Source organism: Leptopilina boulardi, unplaced genomic scaffold (genome assembly GCF_019393585.1).
Source record: "Leptopilina boulardi isolate dan_hultmark-lab unplaced genomic scaffold, ZJU_Lbou_2.1 LbouV2_41, whole genome shotgun sequence".
In the NCBI taxonomy this organism is placed as follows: Eukaryota; Metazoa; Arthropoda; class Insecta; order Hymenoptera; family Figitidae; genus Leptopilina; species Leptopilina boulardi.
This window is the reverse complement of record NW_026137985.1, coordinates 1,186,891-1,205,454: the sequence shown is the minus strand read 5'-3', so window position 1 is coordinate 1,205,454 and position 18,564 is coordinate 1,186,891. Positions and strand designations below refer to the sequence as shown.

Here is an 18,564-nt window from a genome sequence, read left to right as displayed (position 1 = left end):
TATTGTTCCTCACATATAAAGGAAGTTTTTTGTAAATTTTTACTTTGATTTGTTGTAAACTTTAAATGTTATTCTATTTTTAACAAAGCGCGCAGCGCGACGTAATTGCAGCTCTATCCATATACAAACAAAGAAAGCGTGAGTATTTTGCTGTTTTTGATCCTTAATGAATAATATAATATAATATTATTATTTTTATTATTATACATATTATTTTATATTATTAATATAATATAAAAGTTAACATTTTTCATGTTTCTTTATAATTATTTTTGATATAAATTAGTTAAAATGAGTATTAAAATTAAGTTGTCCACAATAAACTGCTTCATAGAACATTTATTATAAAACATAAACACATATTAAATTAAATAAAATTACATATTAAAATAACATATAATACAAAATATATAATATTTTTACATTTATTTCTGTGTCTAGTTATAATGATTTTTTATTTTAAATCTTTGGAAATATTAACATGTTGTTGGAGCAGTGGTTCAAAATTTATTACCTTATCCTGGAAATGAATCATTGTAAAAGGGGGATCTCTCGCATCTTTTATCAAAGGAGGAGGGGCTCTGAGGCCTATATTTCGCCCCCCTTGGGATTTTAATTTAAATGGTTAATGTCTTTTACTTAAGGTAGAAAAAGTAAGTTTTTATTGTTTTTAGGTGAAACGGGGGTGTTTTGGTCAAATTAACCCTTAGATTTTAGGGGTTCTTTTCAAAAATAGTGTAAAAAAATATGCAAAAAACGTTGGCCAATTGTTGGTTAATTGGCTTAAAAATCGTTCCTCGGGGGTTTTCGAGGTCGTTGATAACGAATCCGATGTTATTTTTTCAAAATTCAAAATGGCGGACTATTTTTTGAAAATCTAATGCAATTGACTTGAAAATCTTTACTCGGGGGTTTTCAAACGAAAAATTTTCTTACCTACGGAGAAATTTCGGAAATATAAAAATTCTGTTTTCTCAGATTTCAATTAAACACATATTCATAACTACATTAGTTTATGTTTAAAAAAATTGTGGCTTATAAAAATGATAAAAAATGAACATTAAGAAATATCATAATTCATTAAAAGTAAATTTATCTGACATAAAAAATAAAGTAAAAAAAATAGATAAATATTAAACTTTTTAACTATTAATATTTAATATTAAAACAATATAATACAACAAAAAATAATCATAAAATTAATTTAGATAAATAAAAATTTAGTAATATAGAAATTAAAATAAAAAAATTGGCGTATAATAATTATGAAATATAAAAAAAAATTTAATCATCGACAAAACTAGGTGTTCATTTTATGACCATTTAGCTTCCTCATCATGATAGACTTATATTCAAGATTAAAAGGATTACAACTAAAATAGCGATCAATTTTATAAATATTAGTAAAATGTTAACTTTGTATACCTCAATCAATTCGTTTTTATGCCAGGAATACAATTTTGACAAGAATTAATTAAAATTTTTATATCAGAAAAAGTTATTTTAAAAAACATAAAAAACGATTATTTTCAAAAATTCAAAAAAATGATTTAATCTATAGATTTCAGTAAAATATGAACTTTATATAGGCTAATCGACTCGTTTTAATGCAAGAAATAAGTTTTTTTTACTAAACAAAATTAAATTTACAAAGAAAAAAATATTTTGAAAAATTTTTTTTTTAATTTTAAAAAAATTGTAAAAAATAAAATGTTACGAATATATTCGGAAATCCTTGTGTCAGATTTTAGGTATTAATGATTACAATAAGCATACAAAATTTCAGGACAATCCGTTAAAACATTTCTGAGATAATTTGTACACAATATTTTGTGACATACACACACATACATCTGGACTTCATATATATTATTTCTATATGAAAATGAGTCCATATAACCCAATTTTAAAAAATCGAAAAACGTCACGAATGCAAAGCTTCCTCATAAGGAAGCAAAAATGGAACAGAAATTTCATAATATTAATTGTAGAAAGATATTGAAGAATAAAAATGCTAATAATTACATAAAATAATATATTACAATTCTAATAAATAAAGTATGTAAATAAAAATCCATACTAAAAAAATTCCATCAATAAATAAAATCTTTCATTCCATTTTACTTAACCTTCAAAAATATTATTAATAAACATTTCAAAAATTTAAACTTCTACAATTAAAACTGTAGAAGTTTAAATTTTTGAAATTTTGCTAAATGTATGCTAAAGCATACAGCAAAATAAAAATTAATAATTATTATTTATCTAGTAAAATATACTTATCTTAAATACTATTATCTTCAATTTATAATTAAAACAAATCAAAATTATTATAAAATACAATAACCTTCTAATGATATTCGAAAAAAATAAATTATAAAAAATGAAATTCTGTAATATGATAATTCTTGCTTATAAAGTTTGAGATAGGGGGTGCAAGTCTTATCTGTTACGAAATGTCGTTTAGAGTCCTTTCTGGCGGAACAGCCAATAGAAAAAGTGGATATGCTTGTGTTAGTAAATTAGCTTCGTGTGCACGGTACCCTGGAACCAATCTCAACCCTCAACATTCTCCCTTTCAAAAATCCCTGTTGCAACTTGTTCGGGGTACCTCACTGAATATTTTTCAACAAGAAAAATCAAAATCCGTCGGGCGCTTTTTTTTAATTTCAATTTTTGTGATTTTAGCGCCAAATTAAAAAAAACTGGTTTTTATAATTATTTAAAGTAAAATTCAACTTCACATGGTCAAATTTTGTTCAAGAAATTATACAAAATCATAATTCCGGTAAAAATTTTTCTGTAGAATCGAAATCTGACATTGGCTTTCGAATTTAAAGCAGAGGAATCCCAAAAAATCCGGAAAACTGTAAATATTCTAAAAGCAATCTCACTGTCGTTTTTTTCAAGTTTTCTGTGTCGAAATTTTTTTTCCGTATTAAACACAGAATTCCTTACGCCATCTACAAACAGCAGTGGTAAATTCCACAAAACTGCTGCGTTGGTTTTCGAAATATACAAATTGTTTTTTGTGAAAAAGCCAAGATTAATTGGCGCAGGCGCAAATTTCTTGGGAAAAAAACAGACTAGAAACGAATTAAAAATTGTTTATATATTTACATATTTAATAACAGAAAGCAAATTTGAATCAGAAAATTTAAAATCAGTAGAAACGTCGTAAACATACCCTAGATTTTGGTAACTTTTAAATTCAAAATTTTAATCACTGTCAAAAAAATGTTCATTCTATAATATTTTGTTTTGTAAATTTGAAAATGTAACTGTTACTTATTGGGAAATTTCGATAAATTTTGAAATTGCTCTTATTTTTATAAAATTTAACAGACAATTTGGAAAAAACGACGATACGGTGAGATTGTTTTTAGAATATTTACAGTTTTCCGGATTTTCTGGGATTCCTCTGCTTTTAATTCGAAAGCCAATGTCAGATTTCGATTCTACAGAAAAATTTCTACCGGAATTATGATTTTGTATAATTTCTGGAACAAAATTTGACCATGTGAAGTTGAATTTTACTTTAAATAATTATAAAAACCAGTTTTTTTAATTTGGCGCTAAAATCACAAAAATTGAAATTAAAAAAAAGCGCCCGACGGATTTTGATTTTTCTTGTTGAAAAATATTCAGTGAGGTACCCCGAACAAGTTGCAATAGTGATTTTTGAAAGGGAGAATGTTGAGGGTTGAGATTGGTTCCAGGGTACCGTGTGTGAGAACGTGAGTGTCTGAAGTTGCAGACCGTACATAAATGAAAATTAAACCCAATTATATTTAAAAATTTATGTGTTTTATGTGTAAATAGTGTATAGTAACGAATTGTAAAGTAATGTATCGTAATGTAAAGTAACGTAACAAATGTATAGTAAAGAAATATTGTATTCCCGCAGTTTGAAACAGATTTTCCGTTCTTTTCGCCGTTTTTAATCTCCGTTTTAGATATACTTAGAGTTTTACTCTTCGTATAATTAGAACACGAGTTTGACTCGTAGTTCACCAGAATATCGCGAATTTTTAGGCAGTATCACGATTGATTTCACGGCTCATCGCTGCGAGTTGAAGCCGATTTCGTTAATGCGCGGCTCAAATATGCGACGTTACCAGATTGATGCCGATTCTCGATTCCGCGGCTCAACGTATCGCGATAGGTGCCGACAATCGTTGCGAGAAACCGACTTCTGCGATTTATATGTACGCCTGTATATTTTTCACCTGTAAATACCGTTGTAAATAAATAATTTGTTTCAGTTTGTAATTAACCCGTTATTGTTATTATTTTTGTGGAATCAAAACGAACCCTAGCTCGGCGAGCTAAAATATTAATTCTTACGATTACAAACGTTACACGGTAAAGGGTTAACCATTTAAATTAAAATCCCAAGGGGGTGAAATATAGGCCTTAGGGGCCCTCCTACTTTATATACTCTTCAGGTAGTTCAATGCCAAAAAAAGAAATGAATTATGATTTAAGGGTAAAAATATGTATCGCACGCATATTTGGCCCTGGCGCAAGGAACGGGATAAGCAGCGAGAATGCAAGAACTAATCTTTTACGCTGAGTTGTGTAAAAACATGCTCTGACATTTTTCAACTTATCTACCTACACACCTGTCTTTAATGAAGAAAAAGTTGGTCCCCGATGCCAAAAAAAAATCTTGAATATTTTGAATCTCTGTACCCTAAATAAACAAAATTTCAAAGATTTAAAATCGTAACCGATTCCCCTGAATGATTTTTTATGAATTTATTGTTTTTTATGCATTATAATGAAAAATTGCTTCATTACGATGTGCAGATCAGTTGAAATTACTAGTGCAATTTTTTTATACTTATTAAATGTAAAAATAATAATAACAATAATACATTACTATAATTTTTGGGAATAAAAGTTAAATGATCAATATTGTAATTTTAAATCCGTACTGTCAACAAAAATAATAAGAGAGTCTTTTCCTTAGAACATTAGATTATCCGAATTTTCTATCATTTCTTATTCTTATTAATATACGCAACGTTAATTACTGCTATTGCAATTTGTATTAAAAAAAAAATTAGTTCAAAGTTTTGTAGATGCAGTTGATTTATTTTTAATCTATTTAAAAATGACTTATTACTACAAGTTAAATTACGCGTGTTTTCATGATTGAAATATAAAAAAAATTGTGCCTTATGTGGTAGAAAAATTTTTGCAGAGACGGTAATTTAGAAACTTTTTTTCATCATAGAAAATTAAGAAAAGCTAATTCAAAATTTTCTATCGAGTATGTGTGTAAATTGTAAAAAAATATTATCCTAACATATTAAAATTACAATATTGATCATCTAACTTTTATTCCCAAAAATTATAGTAATGTATTATTGTTGTTATTATTATTTTTACATTTAATAAGTATAACAAAATTGTACTAGTAATTTCAACTGATCTGCACATCGAATGAAGCAATTTTTCATTATAATGCATAAAAAAACAATAAATTCATAAAAATCTTGTAGGAGGATCGGTTACGATTTTGAATCTTTGAAATTTTGTTTATTTAGGGAACAAAGATTCAAAATATTCAAGAGTTTTTTTTCGGCATCGGGGACCAACTTTTTCTCCGTTAAAGATAGGTGAGTGGCACACATAATAATATATGATTCTTTGAAACTGGAAAGTCTTGGATCCATGGTTATATCAACCAAAATTAATCCTCTGTATGAGAAATGCACGAGGAAGGTATGCAGATGATTTGAAACTGAGAATTCAAGAAAGAGCAGAAAACGAAGAAGCTAGAAAAAAGATGAATGATGTAAAACCTAAAGAAAAATAACTTAATGACAAGAAAGCCAAACTACTCTCAGAGATATCAAAATCGATTGCTTCAATTGCAGGCCATTCAATAAAGACAAAAAGTGCCATTAAATGTAAACAAGCTGTTCTAAACCAATTTCGGTAGTTTGGGGGGATAGTATGAAGGTCACATTATTTGCTCTTGATTTCCGGTTGCGGAAAATGTTATAAATAAACATCAAAGTTGGCGAAAGGTGGTGTTTTGATGTTCGTTGCTTTTCTCTACATTTTAGAGGAAAAAGTTGTGAAGAAGAAGGTGGGAGTTGGCGGTCGGCCCCAAGTTGGGCCAACCATGTGCTCAATCGGCCCACCTTGGGCCAACCGTTGGAGACGACGGTCGGCAGCCACAGTTGGGCCAACTGTGGCTGCCCTAGTTTTGCCGACTGTTGCACTTTAACTAGTAAAATCTACTACTTACATCTTGAGTTGTTTTAACATTTTTAAATTGAGTTAATACAATCACAAAATGTCATTCTACCAATTACATTTTTAATCGGTTTAACTATTTTTATATAGTTAATAGAACCGTTTAAATTCAGTTAAGGACCTATTGTTGTACTACTCAGAGTAGTTAAAAAGTGGTAAAACCTACTAGCTTTTTTCAGTGTATAAAATAAAAAATGTTACATTTAAAACTTTAGGAATAAAGTTATTTTTTCTAATTTCGGAATATATTATTATGTGTGCCACACACCTATATCTTTAACGAAGAAAAAGTTGGTCCCCGATGCCGAAAAAAACTTGAATATTTTAAATCTTTGTTCCCGAAATAAACAAAATCTTCGGCAGCCACAGTTGGACTGTTGCAGACCGTCGTCTCCAACGGTTGGCCCAAGGTGGGCCGACTAAGCACATGGTTGACCCAACTTGAGGCCCACCGCCAACTCGCACCTGGGGACCCACCATTTTGTAGTTATTTTTTAATCACAACTTTTTCCTCTAAAATGTAGAGAAAAGCAACGAGCATCAAAACACCACCTTTCGCCAACTTTGATGTTTATTTATAACATTTTCCGCAACCGGAAATCGAGAGCAAACAATGTGACCTTCATACTATCCCCCCAAACTACTGAAATCAGTTTAGAACAGCCTGTTTACATTTAATGGCACTTTTTGGCTTTATTGACTGGCCTATTGATGAACAGCAGCAGGACTTACGGAAATAGATAGTTTTTATTTTAGGGACCATACTTTAATTACGTAACGCTTCATAGGGGAGGGTGGGGGGTCAAGCTATTTGTTGCACACAGCAAAAAATTGCGCTAATGTATACAAAATTCTGATACATAGGGGGGGGGGGTCAATTTTCAAAGAAAAAGCGTTACGTAAATAAAGTATATCCCCTTATACTTGATACCAATTAATCAAACATGTTAAATTGTTTTGTTTTTAGAAAAAATAACTTTATTCCTAAAGTTTTAAATGTAACATTTTTTATTTTATACACTGAAAAAAAACTAGTAGGTTTTACCACTTTTTAACTACTCTAAATAGTACAACAATAGGTCCTCAACTGAATTTAAACGGTTCTATTAACTATATAAAAATAGTTAAACCGATTAAAAATGTAATTGGTAGAATGACATTTTGTGATTGTATTAACTCAATTTAAAAATGTTAAAACAACTCAAGATGTAAGTAGTAGATTTTACTAGTTAAAGTGGTTCAATAGGCTTTAAGAACATTTTTTTGTAGAATTAATAAATATTTTTTAATTAAAACTGCTACTTTAAGTAGTAGATTTAACTACTTAAAATAGGAAAATAAAATTATTTTTTATTTATAATTGTTTATTATCAGTAGAATTGACTTTTTTATCCTCTCTCCTATAGTGACGCTTATTTTATGCTCTAACGATTATGTACCTAACAGAGAAAATTTCTAACCGACGGTAATTGAACCCTTCGACCCTAACGTTCGCTATCCGATACCTTAACCGACTAACCACTCACGCTCGCTACGACAATCTGCAAACTACTCGAAGACTACTTTCTGGTAGTCCAATTGGTAATTTAACTATTTAAAGTAGTCATTTTTACTACTTTTATTAGTTGCTATAACTATCCTTTTTAAGTTTTGACTTGTAAATTTTTCATCTTTTAATTATATTATAAGTTGTTGAATTGCATAGTGCAGTAAAATCTACTACTTAAAGTGATAGTTTTAATTTGTAATGATCTGACTATGTTTCTATGTTTCGATTAATTTCAGAACTATTTCTTACTATGATGTAGAGGAGAGGCGTAGTCATTGACGAGTCTTTATTTAAACCTTCGAAAGAGAACATATTGTTTAAATAAAAGAATAATAAAATATACAAAAATGAATTATTACATAAAATAATATAAGAACGAAAGAATCTATACAATGCAAATAAAATACTAATCTCTAGAAAACATAACGAAGAAAGAACTAGCTTTTCTAGAGGAGCATTCGCTGAGCTCCGATCGCGCTCGTCATTAATCCAGAATAAAATGGATTTAAACATATTTACCACGCTCACGAAGATGTTGATTAGGATTAGGTCGTGCACGCTAGGTCCATTATTATTATTCGTAATCGGGAAGAAGCTAGATATTGGATTCGGTTCCAATATTCATGCCCGACGCAAAGCTAGTGCAAAGTAATATTCACTAGTTGTCTCCTCCACCCGAGAAGCGCCTCGAGATGGGGAATCGACCTAGTGCATCATCTTTGTCAAGAGAGGAGCGACTCTACTCGACAAGGACGGTCCTGGTGGAAGTGAGTGAGTAACCTGGTTCACCAGTCTTCCATGGAAGCGCCCATAGAAAGTCCGGTTCCCCAGGAGGAAGGAAGGCAAAGGGTGTTACTGTTTCGCAGGAGCGCCTACAGGAACAAGTACAGCTCCTTCTAGGAAGTAAGGAAGGCTACGGTGTTCAGAGAGACGCACCTCTACTGAGCACCAGGTAGCCAGGAGTGAGTCGCTTCCAATCGTCAGAGAAGCATCTCTAGACGAGTCGGAAGAAAACTCGGAAAAAAATAAGCGACATCGTGTTTCTATAGAAGGTTTTTGATGACTATACATTCTTAATAGCATTCTCTTTCTATTTGCAAAGTTTGAAAAATGTTTCCCGTACCGTAAGAAACATAATTAATATCAAAGTTGTAAATGTATGTAAAGCGTTAGAAATACATTGACAAACTTTGCGATTGTATATGCAAAAAAATCATTTCCGTAAAAAAGGCAATATTTACCGCGTTAATAAAGTAAAAAATAAATATTTAATAACAAAATATGCATTTTCAGCATGAAAAATGAAGCAAAAATTACCTTTTTTACAGAGAGAATTACCATGTTTATATTTATTTAGTAACGTGGAAGAAATTTACGTATTATAAAGTACACAGAAAAAACCTGGTCTCAAAATGAGTATAGCGTACGCTACATATATTCAAGTGCAACAAAAATGAGCCAGGTTGGAGGCGCCTCTGTCTATGTCTTTGGCTCATTTTGAGTTGCAACAAAAATGAAAATAGTTTTTTTCTGTGTGTATTTTAAATATTTTTCACTGTAGTAAAAAATTGAATTCATTACCTTCTTCATTATTGTTATTTGATCATCTTCAATTTCGTGTGCCTGATTTTTTTTTTGTCAATTTTCATTTTCCTCTTCAAGCTCTAATAGCAGAGCAAGATCATCTACTCCATTTGCGAAATCTGTTTTATAAAATTAAAATATGTTTATTAAAATGCAATGATGTAAATATATTTGTAGAACATTTAACATTTACAATCTTATTTAATTAACTCGCAAACAGGCAATCTATTTTTCGAACGATAACGGGAAACCAGGGTCTGACGTACCCTCCTGCATTTGTACAGAGCAGATAGAAATATCAGTTTATTTGTCTTAACGAAAATGACAGTTCATTATAAAAAACTAACTTTTTTAAAACCTTGACAGTTAATTTTACAGCTTTTAATTATCAAATTTTAAATTTGACATGAAATTCGTGATCCCTGAAAACCATATTATACTGTAATTTTCATTAAGGAGAGATTACGGCGATTTATTCAAAAAATCGAAGGATATACTTCCGAAGTAGAGGTACCCCCAATTTTAATAAAGCTTGGTATACTAACGTATTTTGGTGCGCTGATTACGAAAATGATAGTGAAAATTTGCGCAAATTTGATTATCATGGTAAAAACCATAAAAAAAACCCATAAAATCATGGTTTTTTCGATTAACTTATAAAAAACGTAAAATTACGAAAAATGTTTTAGATAAAAGTTGTAGATCTCAAAAAACCACACATTTTATGTTCTAAACATTTTTTTACCAAAAGTGAATACTTTTTCGAGAAAAATCCAAAAAACAACAAAAATCATAACAAATGATGGAGAACAAACTCTCTAAATCTGAATTAGCGACTATTCGCTTATTCCTAGCGCAGACTATGCAGCTGGGAATAAGTGAATAATCACTCATTGAAAATTCGCTTATTACTAGCGAATAGTCGCTATTTTAATCAGCCCATAGTATGCAGCTACGAATAAGCGAATAGTCGCTGATTCAAATTTAGAGAGAATGCACATCATAACTATAGAGAAATTTGGTACTTGTAAGTATACTTATCGTATTTTGATGCGCTAATTACGAGAATGATAGTGAAAAATGGGGTAAATTTAATTATCATGGTAAAAACCATAAAAAAACACCATAAAGTCATGGTTTTTTGCGATGATCTCGTAAAAAAAGCAAAATTTCAAAAAATGTTTTAGACAAAAGTTGTAGGTCTTAAAAAACACACATTTTATCTCCTATACATTTTTTACCAAAAGTGATAATTTTTCGAGAAAAATCCAAAAAACCATAAATAACATAAAAAATGATAAAAAAATAGTACGGACAAAGTCGGGTGATATCCACAGCAGTATTTCACGTAACCTGATGAACGCGCCCTTCAGCCGCGTAAGTTACTGCTCTGTTTATATTTTAAAGAAACCTTGGCGGGGTGGTTTAGATATGGCCTAAAGTATTCTACGGACAAAGTTGGGTGAAATCATTAGTACCAGTCCACACGGAAAGAAACTTTGTAGCAATATTTGATATTACGGTGTTACTTTTTAGTAATAAAATATTTATAACATTTATAATAATCAATAACTGTAAATATAAGAAAATACAAGACGGGTTTCAAGCAGAGGCCCGCACGCATATTCGGCCCTGGCGCAAGGAACGGGAGAAGTAGCGAGGATGCAAGAACTAATCTTTGACGCTGAGTTGTGTAAAAACATGCTCTGACATTTTTCAACTTATCTCAAAGACGAAACAATATTTTTTAAGTCTTAAAAATTACTTTTAAAGCTAAGATCTTAAAGATTATGTTGTAGGAGTTACAAATTTTTCCTTGCATTTTCCTAGATTATGCAGGGAATCAAAAACTGAGTACGAAATTGGGAAAATTAGACGTTTTTTTTCGAAATCTTTCCAGTGTTATAATCGGTCCAGAAAGTCGAAAAAAATATTATAGTTATATATTCAGAAGCAGAATTTTATCAGCTTTCAGGTGATCTAAGTTTAAAGTCTCTAGCTTTTCTCAAACTTAAAATATCTTAATTTAGCTGCACAGAACGTTTCTTATCCCAGTAGTCCGCAGCAAGTAGGTTCATCGTATTTTAAGGTGAACCGAAAATGCGGTTTATTTGGGATAAATAACGAGGCAACACACATTCAAACAAATATTACAATAGACAAAGAGGATATAATGGGGAAAGGTGCGAATGCAGTCATCAGCATGTTAGATTATTTTTTTAATAATAATCCTACAGAAAATCTTATTTTGTTTGCTGATAACTGCGTTGGACAAAACAAGAACAACGCACTTCTCCATTATCTCCTCTGGAGAGTTATGGAAGAAAAGAACCAATCAATTGAGTTGAATTTTTTTGCTTACCAATCATACCAAATTTTCGCTTGATCGAAATTTCGGAATTATAAAAACAAAATTTGGAAAATCGATTGTTGATTGTCATGAAGACTTCATTGAAGTCATTGATGCATCTTCGCCAAATAAATTTAATATTGCTGTGCCTAGCAAGGACCCACAAACTAAAATACGCAACGTTTTTTGGGCTCAGTGGGACATTTATTTACAACAATATTTTAAGCCGATACCGAATATAACGATATACCACCATTTTAAGTTCTTCAAAGACGGTTCAATAAAGGGAAAGCTTTTTGCAAATTCTGAAGAAGTCGAACTTCGAAAAGCCACATCGAAAAATGCAGAAAGCTTGCCATTAAACTTCATTGAACCTAAAGGAATAACAGCGCAAAGAGCCTGGTATTTATTCAAGGAAATTAGACCTCTTTGTTATAAAGAATCCTCTAAAGACCTTCTTGCTCCGCAGCCAAACATGCCAGAAGTAATGATATCAAAATCGAAACCAAAAACTAGATTATCAAAGAACGCTGAAAAATCATCAAAAGATGTTATCAATGAAAACCCGAAAGCTTCAACGGCAAGAAAAAATCATCCGAAGATGTCACTGATAAAAAACCAAAAACGCCAAGGGCAAAAAAAAATCAAAAATCCCCGGAAGATGCCATTGTCGAAAAACCAAAAAGCTCAAGGGCAAAAATAAATAAAAAAATCATTTGAGGATCTCATTGATGAAAAACCAAAAACTTCTAAATCGAAAACTCCAAAAGCAAAGAAACCCAGGATTGTTTAAGAAAAAAAAGACTTAAAACGCAAAAGAAAATTTTTATTGTAAGTTTTAAGTGTATCGAAGCGTAAAAATTATTTTTTATACGATTTTAGTGTCCCGGTTTCTTTTCCTTCTTTTTTTGTTCGAGAGCTGTTACGAGTATACATTTTTTAAAATATATTTTAAAAATTTTGTTAAATTAGAAAATTTCTTATGTTTCTGCAGGGTGTCTAAATTGCGATACTAAACTTAAATTTTAGTTTTCATAAATCAATTTTTAACCCGAAGTAAGAAGCTTACGATGTTTAATTATAATTTAAAATTGCGAGTGTGTAAGTTATTTGAATGAAAATCAACAAAATGTGTTATAATATTCACAACTTATAAACTAAAATGTCAATTTCAGAATATTGGTACAATTTTCTTATTTTTAAACAAAAATGTTTAAAGAAAGAATTAGACTATTAAAAAATGTATTGTAAAAAGTACCTGATGGTTGTATTCAATGTATATGATTGCAAGTTTATCGTGTTAAACCTGAATAATTATTTTACTGAATTACTGAAGTTGAGTAATAAATAGTCAAGTTATGAAAAAGTAGAGTATTACCTTGTTTAAACAATGTATTTTTATGTGTTCTGATTCCAAATATTAAACCAAAGTTGTTGATTAGTGACTGAAAAATTATTTTTCGTTCAGAAAATCACGAATAAAATAAATATTGTAATTTTATATGTTACTCACAAAAAAAAAATAAAAATATTATATTTTTCTTGTATATGACATATTCATTTAGCTCATTATTAATTAAATAGTAAAATATAATTTTGTTTCACAATTTTATAGATACATGACTTAAATTTTTTTCTTTCAGATTCAAATATCTTAAAAACTTATTAAAATACGTGCGTTATATTTTAATATCAATTAAGTTATGACGTTAAAATTAATTTTAAATTAATTAAAACGAATTTTAGAAAATTTAATTTAATTTCCAATATTATTTGTAGAAATTCGTATATTTAATTAATTTTGCTATGATAACTAATAAATATAATCCTATTAATATAATAGTGAACTGTTATTTTTAAAAAATTAAATGTGTATGATATACTATATTAATAATATATTTTTATGTAATTTATTATTATTATTATTATTATTATTTATCAAACCATAAATAATATTGTAAAAAATAATTTTTAAAAATATGGAAAGCAAAAAGAATTTTATTCTTTACTCACAGTTGGGTATTATTCAAACACATAAAATTTCGTAGTTTAGTTTTAAAAAATAATGTTTGTTTAGATTTCATTTTCTAAAATAAAACAGTGTAATATCAATATTTAATTTTTTATTGATTATTAGCCAAAAAATTTTCACAAATTATTAAATCATATCCAGAAACTTATTCTCTTATAAATATTTAATTTGTTGCTCATGACAAAATCTGAAAATTATCTGTAAGTAACTCGTAAATCAATAATTGACTTTATAGAATTAGAAACTGATTCAAATTGGTTAAACTTTAACTACCTTTTTTATATGTCCATAGAATTATTTTCTCTAATTATTATTCATTACCTATTTAATTTTTTTTTTCAGGAAAATTTAAAATTAAGTTGACGTACTGTCTCTACTTTTTAATTAAATTAAAAACCTGTCAATCAGGTGAAGTTATTCTAATGAGAATGTAAATAAATGTATTTATTCTTTTATTTACTATTGAATAGTTATAACTATTGAATAGTAAATAAAACAGTAAATAAATTTTAAAACATAAATTTCAAGCCCATTATACAGGAGCCGCACCTGTTACATTTGCCCTGGGCGCCATTTCGTCTACAGGCGGCCCTGAACAGACCCGAAGATGCGCGAAGCGAGCCGAGCTCACTTACACAGTGAGTTTGGTAGTAGTAGTAAAGTGGTGGGGCAGGTTTTCATGACACCACAAATCGTCGCGAATTACATTTGACATGCCTATCTTTAATGCTCTGTATTATTAATAATATTTAAGTTTTACGACTTCTGTTTTTTGCATATAAAAGAGGAATTAAAAATCTATCGATTGGCATTAAAAATTAAAAATCGACTTTTTTGACGATAGGTCTCTTCTTTTCGTGGAGCGTCACATATGGATTTGAAGAGAATTTAGGGCTCAATTATGACTAATTACTTCTCAAAATCAAAAATTTACCGCTCTTTATTTTTTTTAAAGGCGGTTGGTGATACCTTAACGTTAAGCTGGCACCACCCGCTTAAAAACCCAAATAAATAAGGAGATATTTAAAATTCTACCATGCCATAATTTAAGGCTATACTTTTAAATGATACCGATAAATTTATTTTGTAATACAGTAGTAGAAAATAATGTCATTTTTATCACTTCATCCTCTCTTACTATTGGTTTATTGTATAAATAATTATTATAATGTTAAATTTTACAAACTAAAGTTTCTCCGTGTTCACAGTTAATTCGAAAAAGATAAATTCTACATTCTTTAACTCTATACAAATAATTATTAATGTCATTAATTTAATAATGTAATTATTAATAATAATTTGTGTAGAGTTAAACAATGTGCAACATACCTTTTTCGAATGAAACTGTGTAAAGTTAAACATCTTCTTTTTAAAAATGCTTGTTTAGCATTAAACTGTATACAGATAAACGCAAATAAAAATTTTAATGTATCGTAATTGTCTGTGTACATTTAAACCGTGTAGAGTTGAACGAATTATTATTTTTAAAATTGACTCGTGTAGAGTTGAACTGTGTAAAATTTAACTAGGGGCAATTAAACTGTATCGAATTTAACATTATTTAATGCTATAAACAGTTAAACTATGTATAGAATTAACTGTATAGAGTTGATCTATGTACAACTAAATTGTGTACAACCGATACCACGCCAATTTTTGGTACTAAAGAATGAAAAGTTGATTAATTAACTATTTAATCGATTTACATTCCAAAAAGCTAACAAAAATCGATTTTTTTTTTGTTTAAATTAAATTTAATTAGTTAATAAATATTTTACATTAAATAACTAATTTTATTAGATATTAAATTCATTTAATTAATTCTTTAATAAAAATAATTCTAAAAGAATATTATCAAGAAAATTTATTTTGAATATTTCAGAATCGAACTGAGATAAATTTTCAAAATTTTAATTAAGTAGTTCAAACTTTTAAAACATTGTCAAATTCAATTTTTTTAATTTCTTGAAGTCTGATTCAAGCAATTTTTTCAAATTAAAATTTTTTACATAGTTTCTAATTTTAAGACAAAAAAGTTTCGGACAATAATTAAATTTTACAGATTTTTAAATTAAATTGTAGAAGATTTTAAATTTGAAATAAATTTTCTGCAAATTTAAACTGCTATAGTTTTTTTTTTTAACTTTATGACAACAATTTAATTTTAGAGTTTTTATTTGGAACTTTTTTAAATAAAAAAATTTTGGAAGAACATATGACATTTTTAGAAAATATTGAATTTCAAATAATTTTGTTAAATTTCAGAAAATAATTAAATTTTACAGAATTGAAAAATAATTTATAAAATAATTTTAGATAACATTTTTTAAAAGTAATTGAAATTTCAAAGATTTACAATTCAGATTTTTGAAAATAATAATTGAATTTCAAGTGATTTTTGATTTAAATTTTTAGCAATTTCTGTTGCAAAAGAATTTATTAAAAAGTACAGCCGAAAATTAAACTTTAAAAATTTTTAATTAATAAATGCTTTCATAATTGAATTTTTGAAAAATATTATAAAAATCATTAACCCTAGCATGGAAATACGATTATTTTACTCTCTAATAGAAAACAGATTTGAAACATTTGTAAAAGGTTTCTATTTTATTGAAAAAAAGGTTTAGAATAGTGAATTTTTTTTGTTTTTTTAGAAAGGAAGACGATGGTACTATTCATTTTTTAATAAAGTGAAAAGAAATGTAAAAAAAGTTGTAAAAACGAACTATAAAAAACAGAAATTTCTCAAAATTGACATTTTTTTCTGCATAGGCCAAATTTAAAGTGGAAAAGATACGCAAAAGTGTCACTTTTTTAGCTAATAGAAATTCTCGGTTCGCGAGAAAAACCCAACTTCAAGTTAGAAGAACCACGTTCCGATTAGAAGAAAATACACAGTTTTAACCTGAAAAAAGTGAAAATTTTAAACACTTTTATCTCTTAAACTAGATTCGGGACCAAAACGAAACTTTCGGTGCGTGTAAATTTCGGTGTGATTTAAAAGTTGTGAAAGTGGCAAATTATTTGATTTTTCTTTAACGGAGATATTAATTTGCAAAGTTCGGAAAAATTCGGAGATCGCGTACTTTTAACTTAATATCCCTAATAACACAAGATATCTTGGGATATATTGATAATATCCCGCATATATCCTAGGGATGTCCTATGGATATCAAAAGGATCTCTTAAGGATATCCAAAAAAGCGGCGGTTTGGATATCCCATGGATATCTTAGGATGTCCACAGGATATCTTCTGGATATCTCTATAGATTTTCATAAATGTCCTCCAGATATCCCATAGACATCGTCAGGATATCCCACAGATATCATCAGGATATCCTATAGATATCGTCAGGATATCCCACAGATATTTTCAGGATATTCTCAGTATATCTTCTGGATGTCAAGAAGATATTCTCAGGATACTGTTTTTAAAGTCATTATGAGACTACGAGTGAGAATATTCTGTGAATTAAATTTTATATAAATAAAATAAAATGCAACTTGTTTTTCGAGAAAGTTGTTTAATTTGAAAAATTATTAACTAATTTTTTTCTCATTCGTGATTCATTCCTTTATTCATATGCTTGTCAGAAAATAAATTGGCTTTAAACAATATAAATTCTTCCCCGCAAATAACGAATAACTATTAATATTAATTATACATTAAGTGCATGAGTTTATTTAAAAACTTTGAAAAATGCGTTTCAAATCTTCATTTAAAATAAATTAGAAGCTCATAAGATTTTTGTTTTTATTATATTATTATTCATTATATTAGCTTAACAATTTTAACCTTTAAAAATATATGTTGAGATATTAAATATCCCGTGAATATCCTAAGAATATCCCACGGACATCATGAGGATATCCCATGGATATCCTGAGTATATCCCACGGATATCCTGCGATATAATACCCAATAGATATTTTGCAGATGTCTTAGGAATATCCTATGGATGTCCCACAGACCGGCGGTTTGGATATCCTAGGGATATCCTATGGATATCCCAAGATATCCTAGGGACCATTCTAGGATATCGACCATTGATATGGATATCCTTTTGTTATGAGGGATTTATTGTATATTTAAAGTAAAATTAATTACAACCCTGTTGAAAATTCCTATGTGAGAACACATATGGGATCCCATCCAGGATCTCTTGTGAGTTCTTATGTGGGTTCCCGTACAGGTTCACACATAAGATCCTGTATGAAAAGGTTCCTGGGATGAACTTGCGTGAGATCAAGCGCACGATCTTATGTCTCTGTAAAAGCAATAACACAGGATCCCATGAGGTTTCCTGTGTAGGTTCCTATATGAACAACACGATAAATAGGAACACACATGGGATCTTATCCGAGATCTTGTATGAGTTCTTACATAGGTTCTCACATATAAGAAGATTAATAGCATATATATAAAAGCATTCTATAAAATCTTATTAAGCTGCTATTAATCTTCTTATATGTGAGAACCTATGTAAGAACTCATACAAGATCTCGGATAAGATCCCATGTGTGTTCCTATTTATCGTGTTGTTCATATAGGAACCTACACAGGAAACCTCATGGGATCCTGTGTTATTGCTTTTACAGAGACATAAGATCGTGCGCTTGATCTCACGCAAGTTCATCCCAGGAACCTTTTCATACAGGATCTTATGTGTGAACCTGTATGGGAACCCACATAAGAACTCACAAGAGATCCTGGATGGGATCCCATATGTGTTCTCACATAGGAATTTTCAACAGGGAATGCTAAGAAAATCTAA

The 18,564-nt window shown here is 29.1% G+C and overlaps 1 protein-coding gene across 6 annotated transcripts in view; it reads right to left on the bottom strand.

Moving 5' to 3' along the window:
* The window catches only part of LOC127289475 (insulin-like growth factor-binding protein complex acid labile subunit), a 39,242-nt gene that overhangs the window by 12,195 nt on the left and 8,483 nt on the right, over positions 1-18,564 (bottom strand). For 2 of the 6 annotated variants that reach the window (XM_051317432.1, XM_051317433.1), the window contains 3 exons: positions 13,135-13,201; positions 13,015-13,062; positions 9,404-9,525 (listed from right to left, as the gene is read on the bottom strand). The exons of 2 other annotated variants lie outside the window; for them this stretch is intronic. In XM_051317432.1, the coding sequence (XP_051173389.1) occupies positions 9,404-9,412 (9 nt within the window). In that variant the 5' untranslated portion in view covers positions 9,413-9,525; positions 13,015-13,062; positions 13,135-13,201. The remainder of the gene's footprint in view (positions 1-9,403; positions 9,526-13,014; positions 13,063-13,134; positions 13,202-18,564) is intronic. 2 more of the 6 variants (XM_051317434.1, XM_051317431.1) reach the window with 2 other exon arrangements.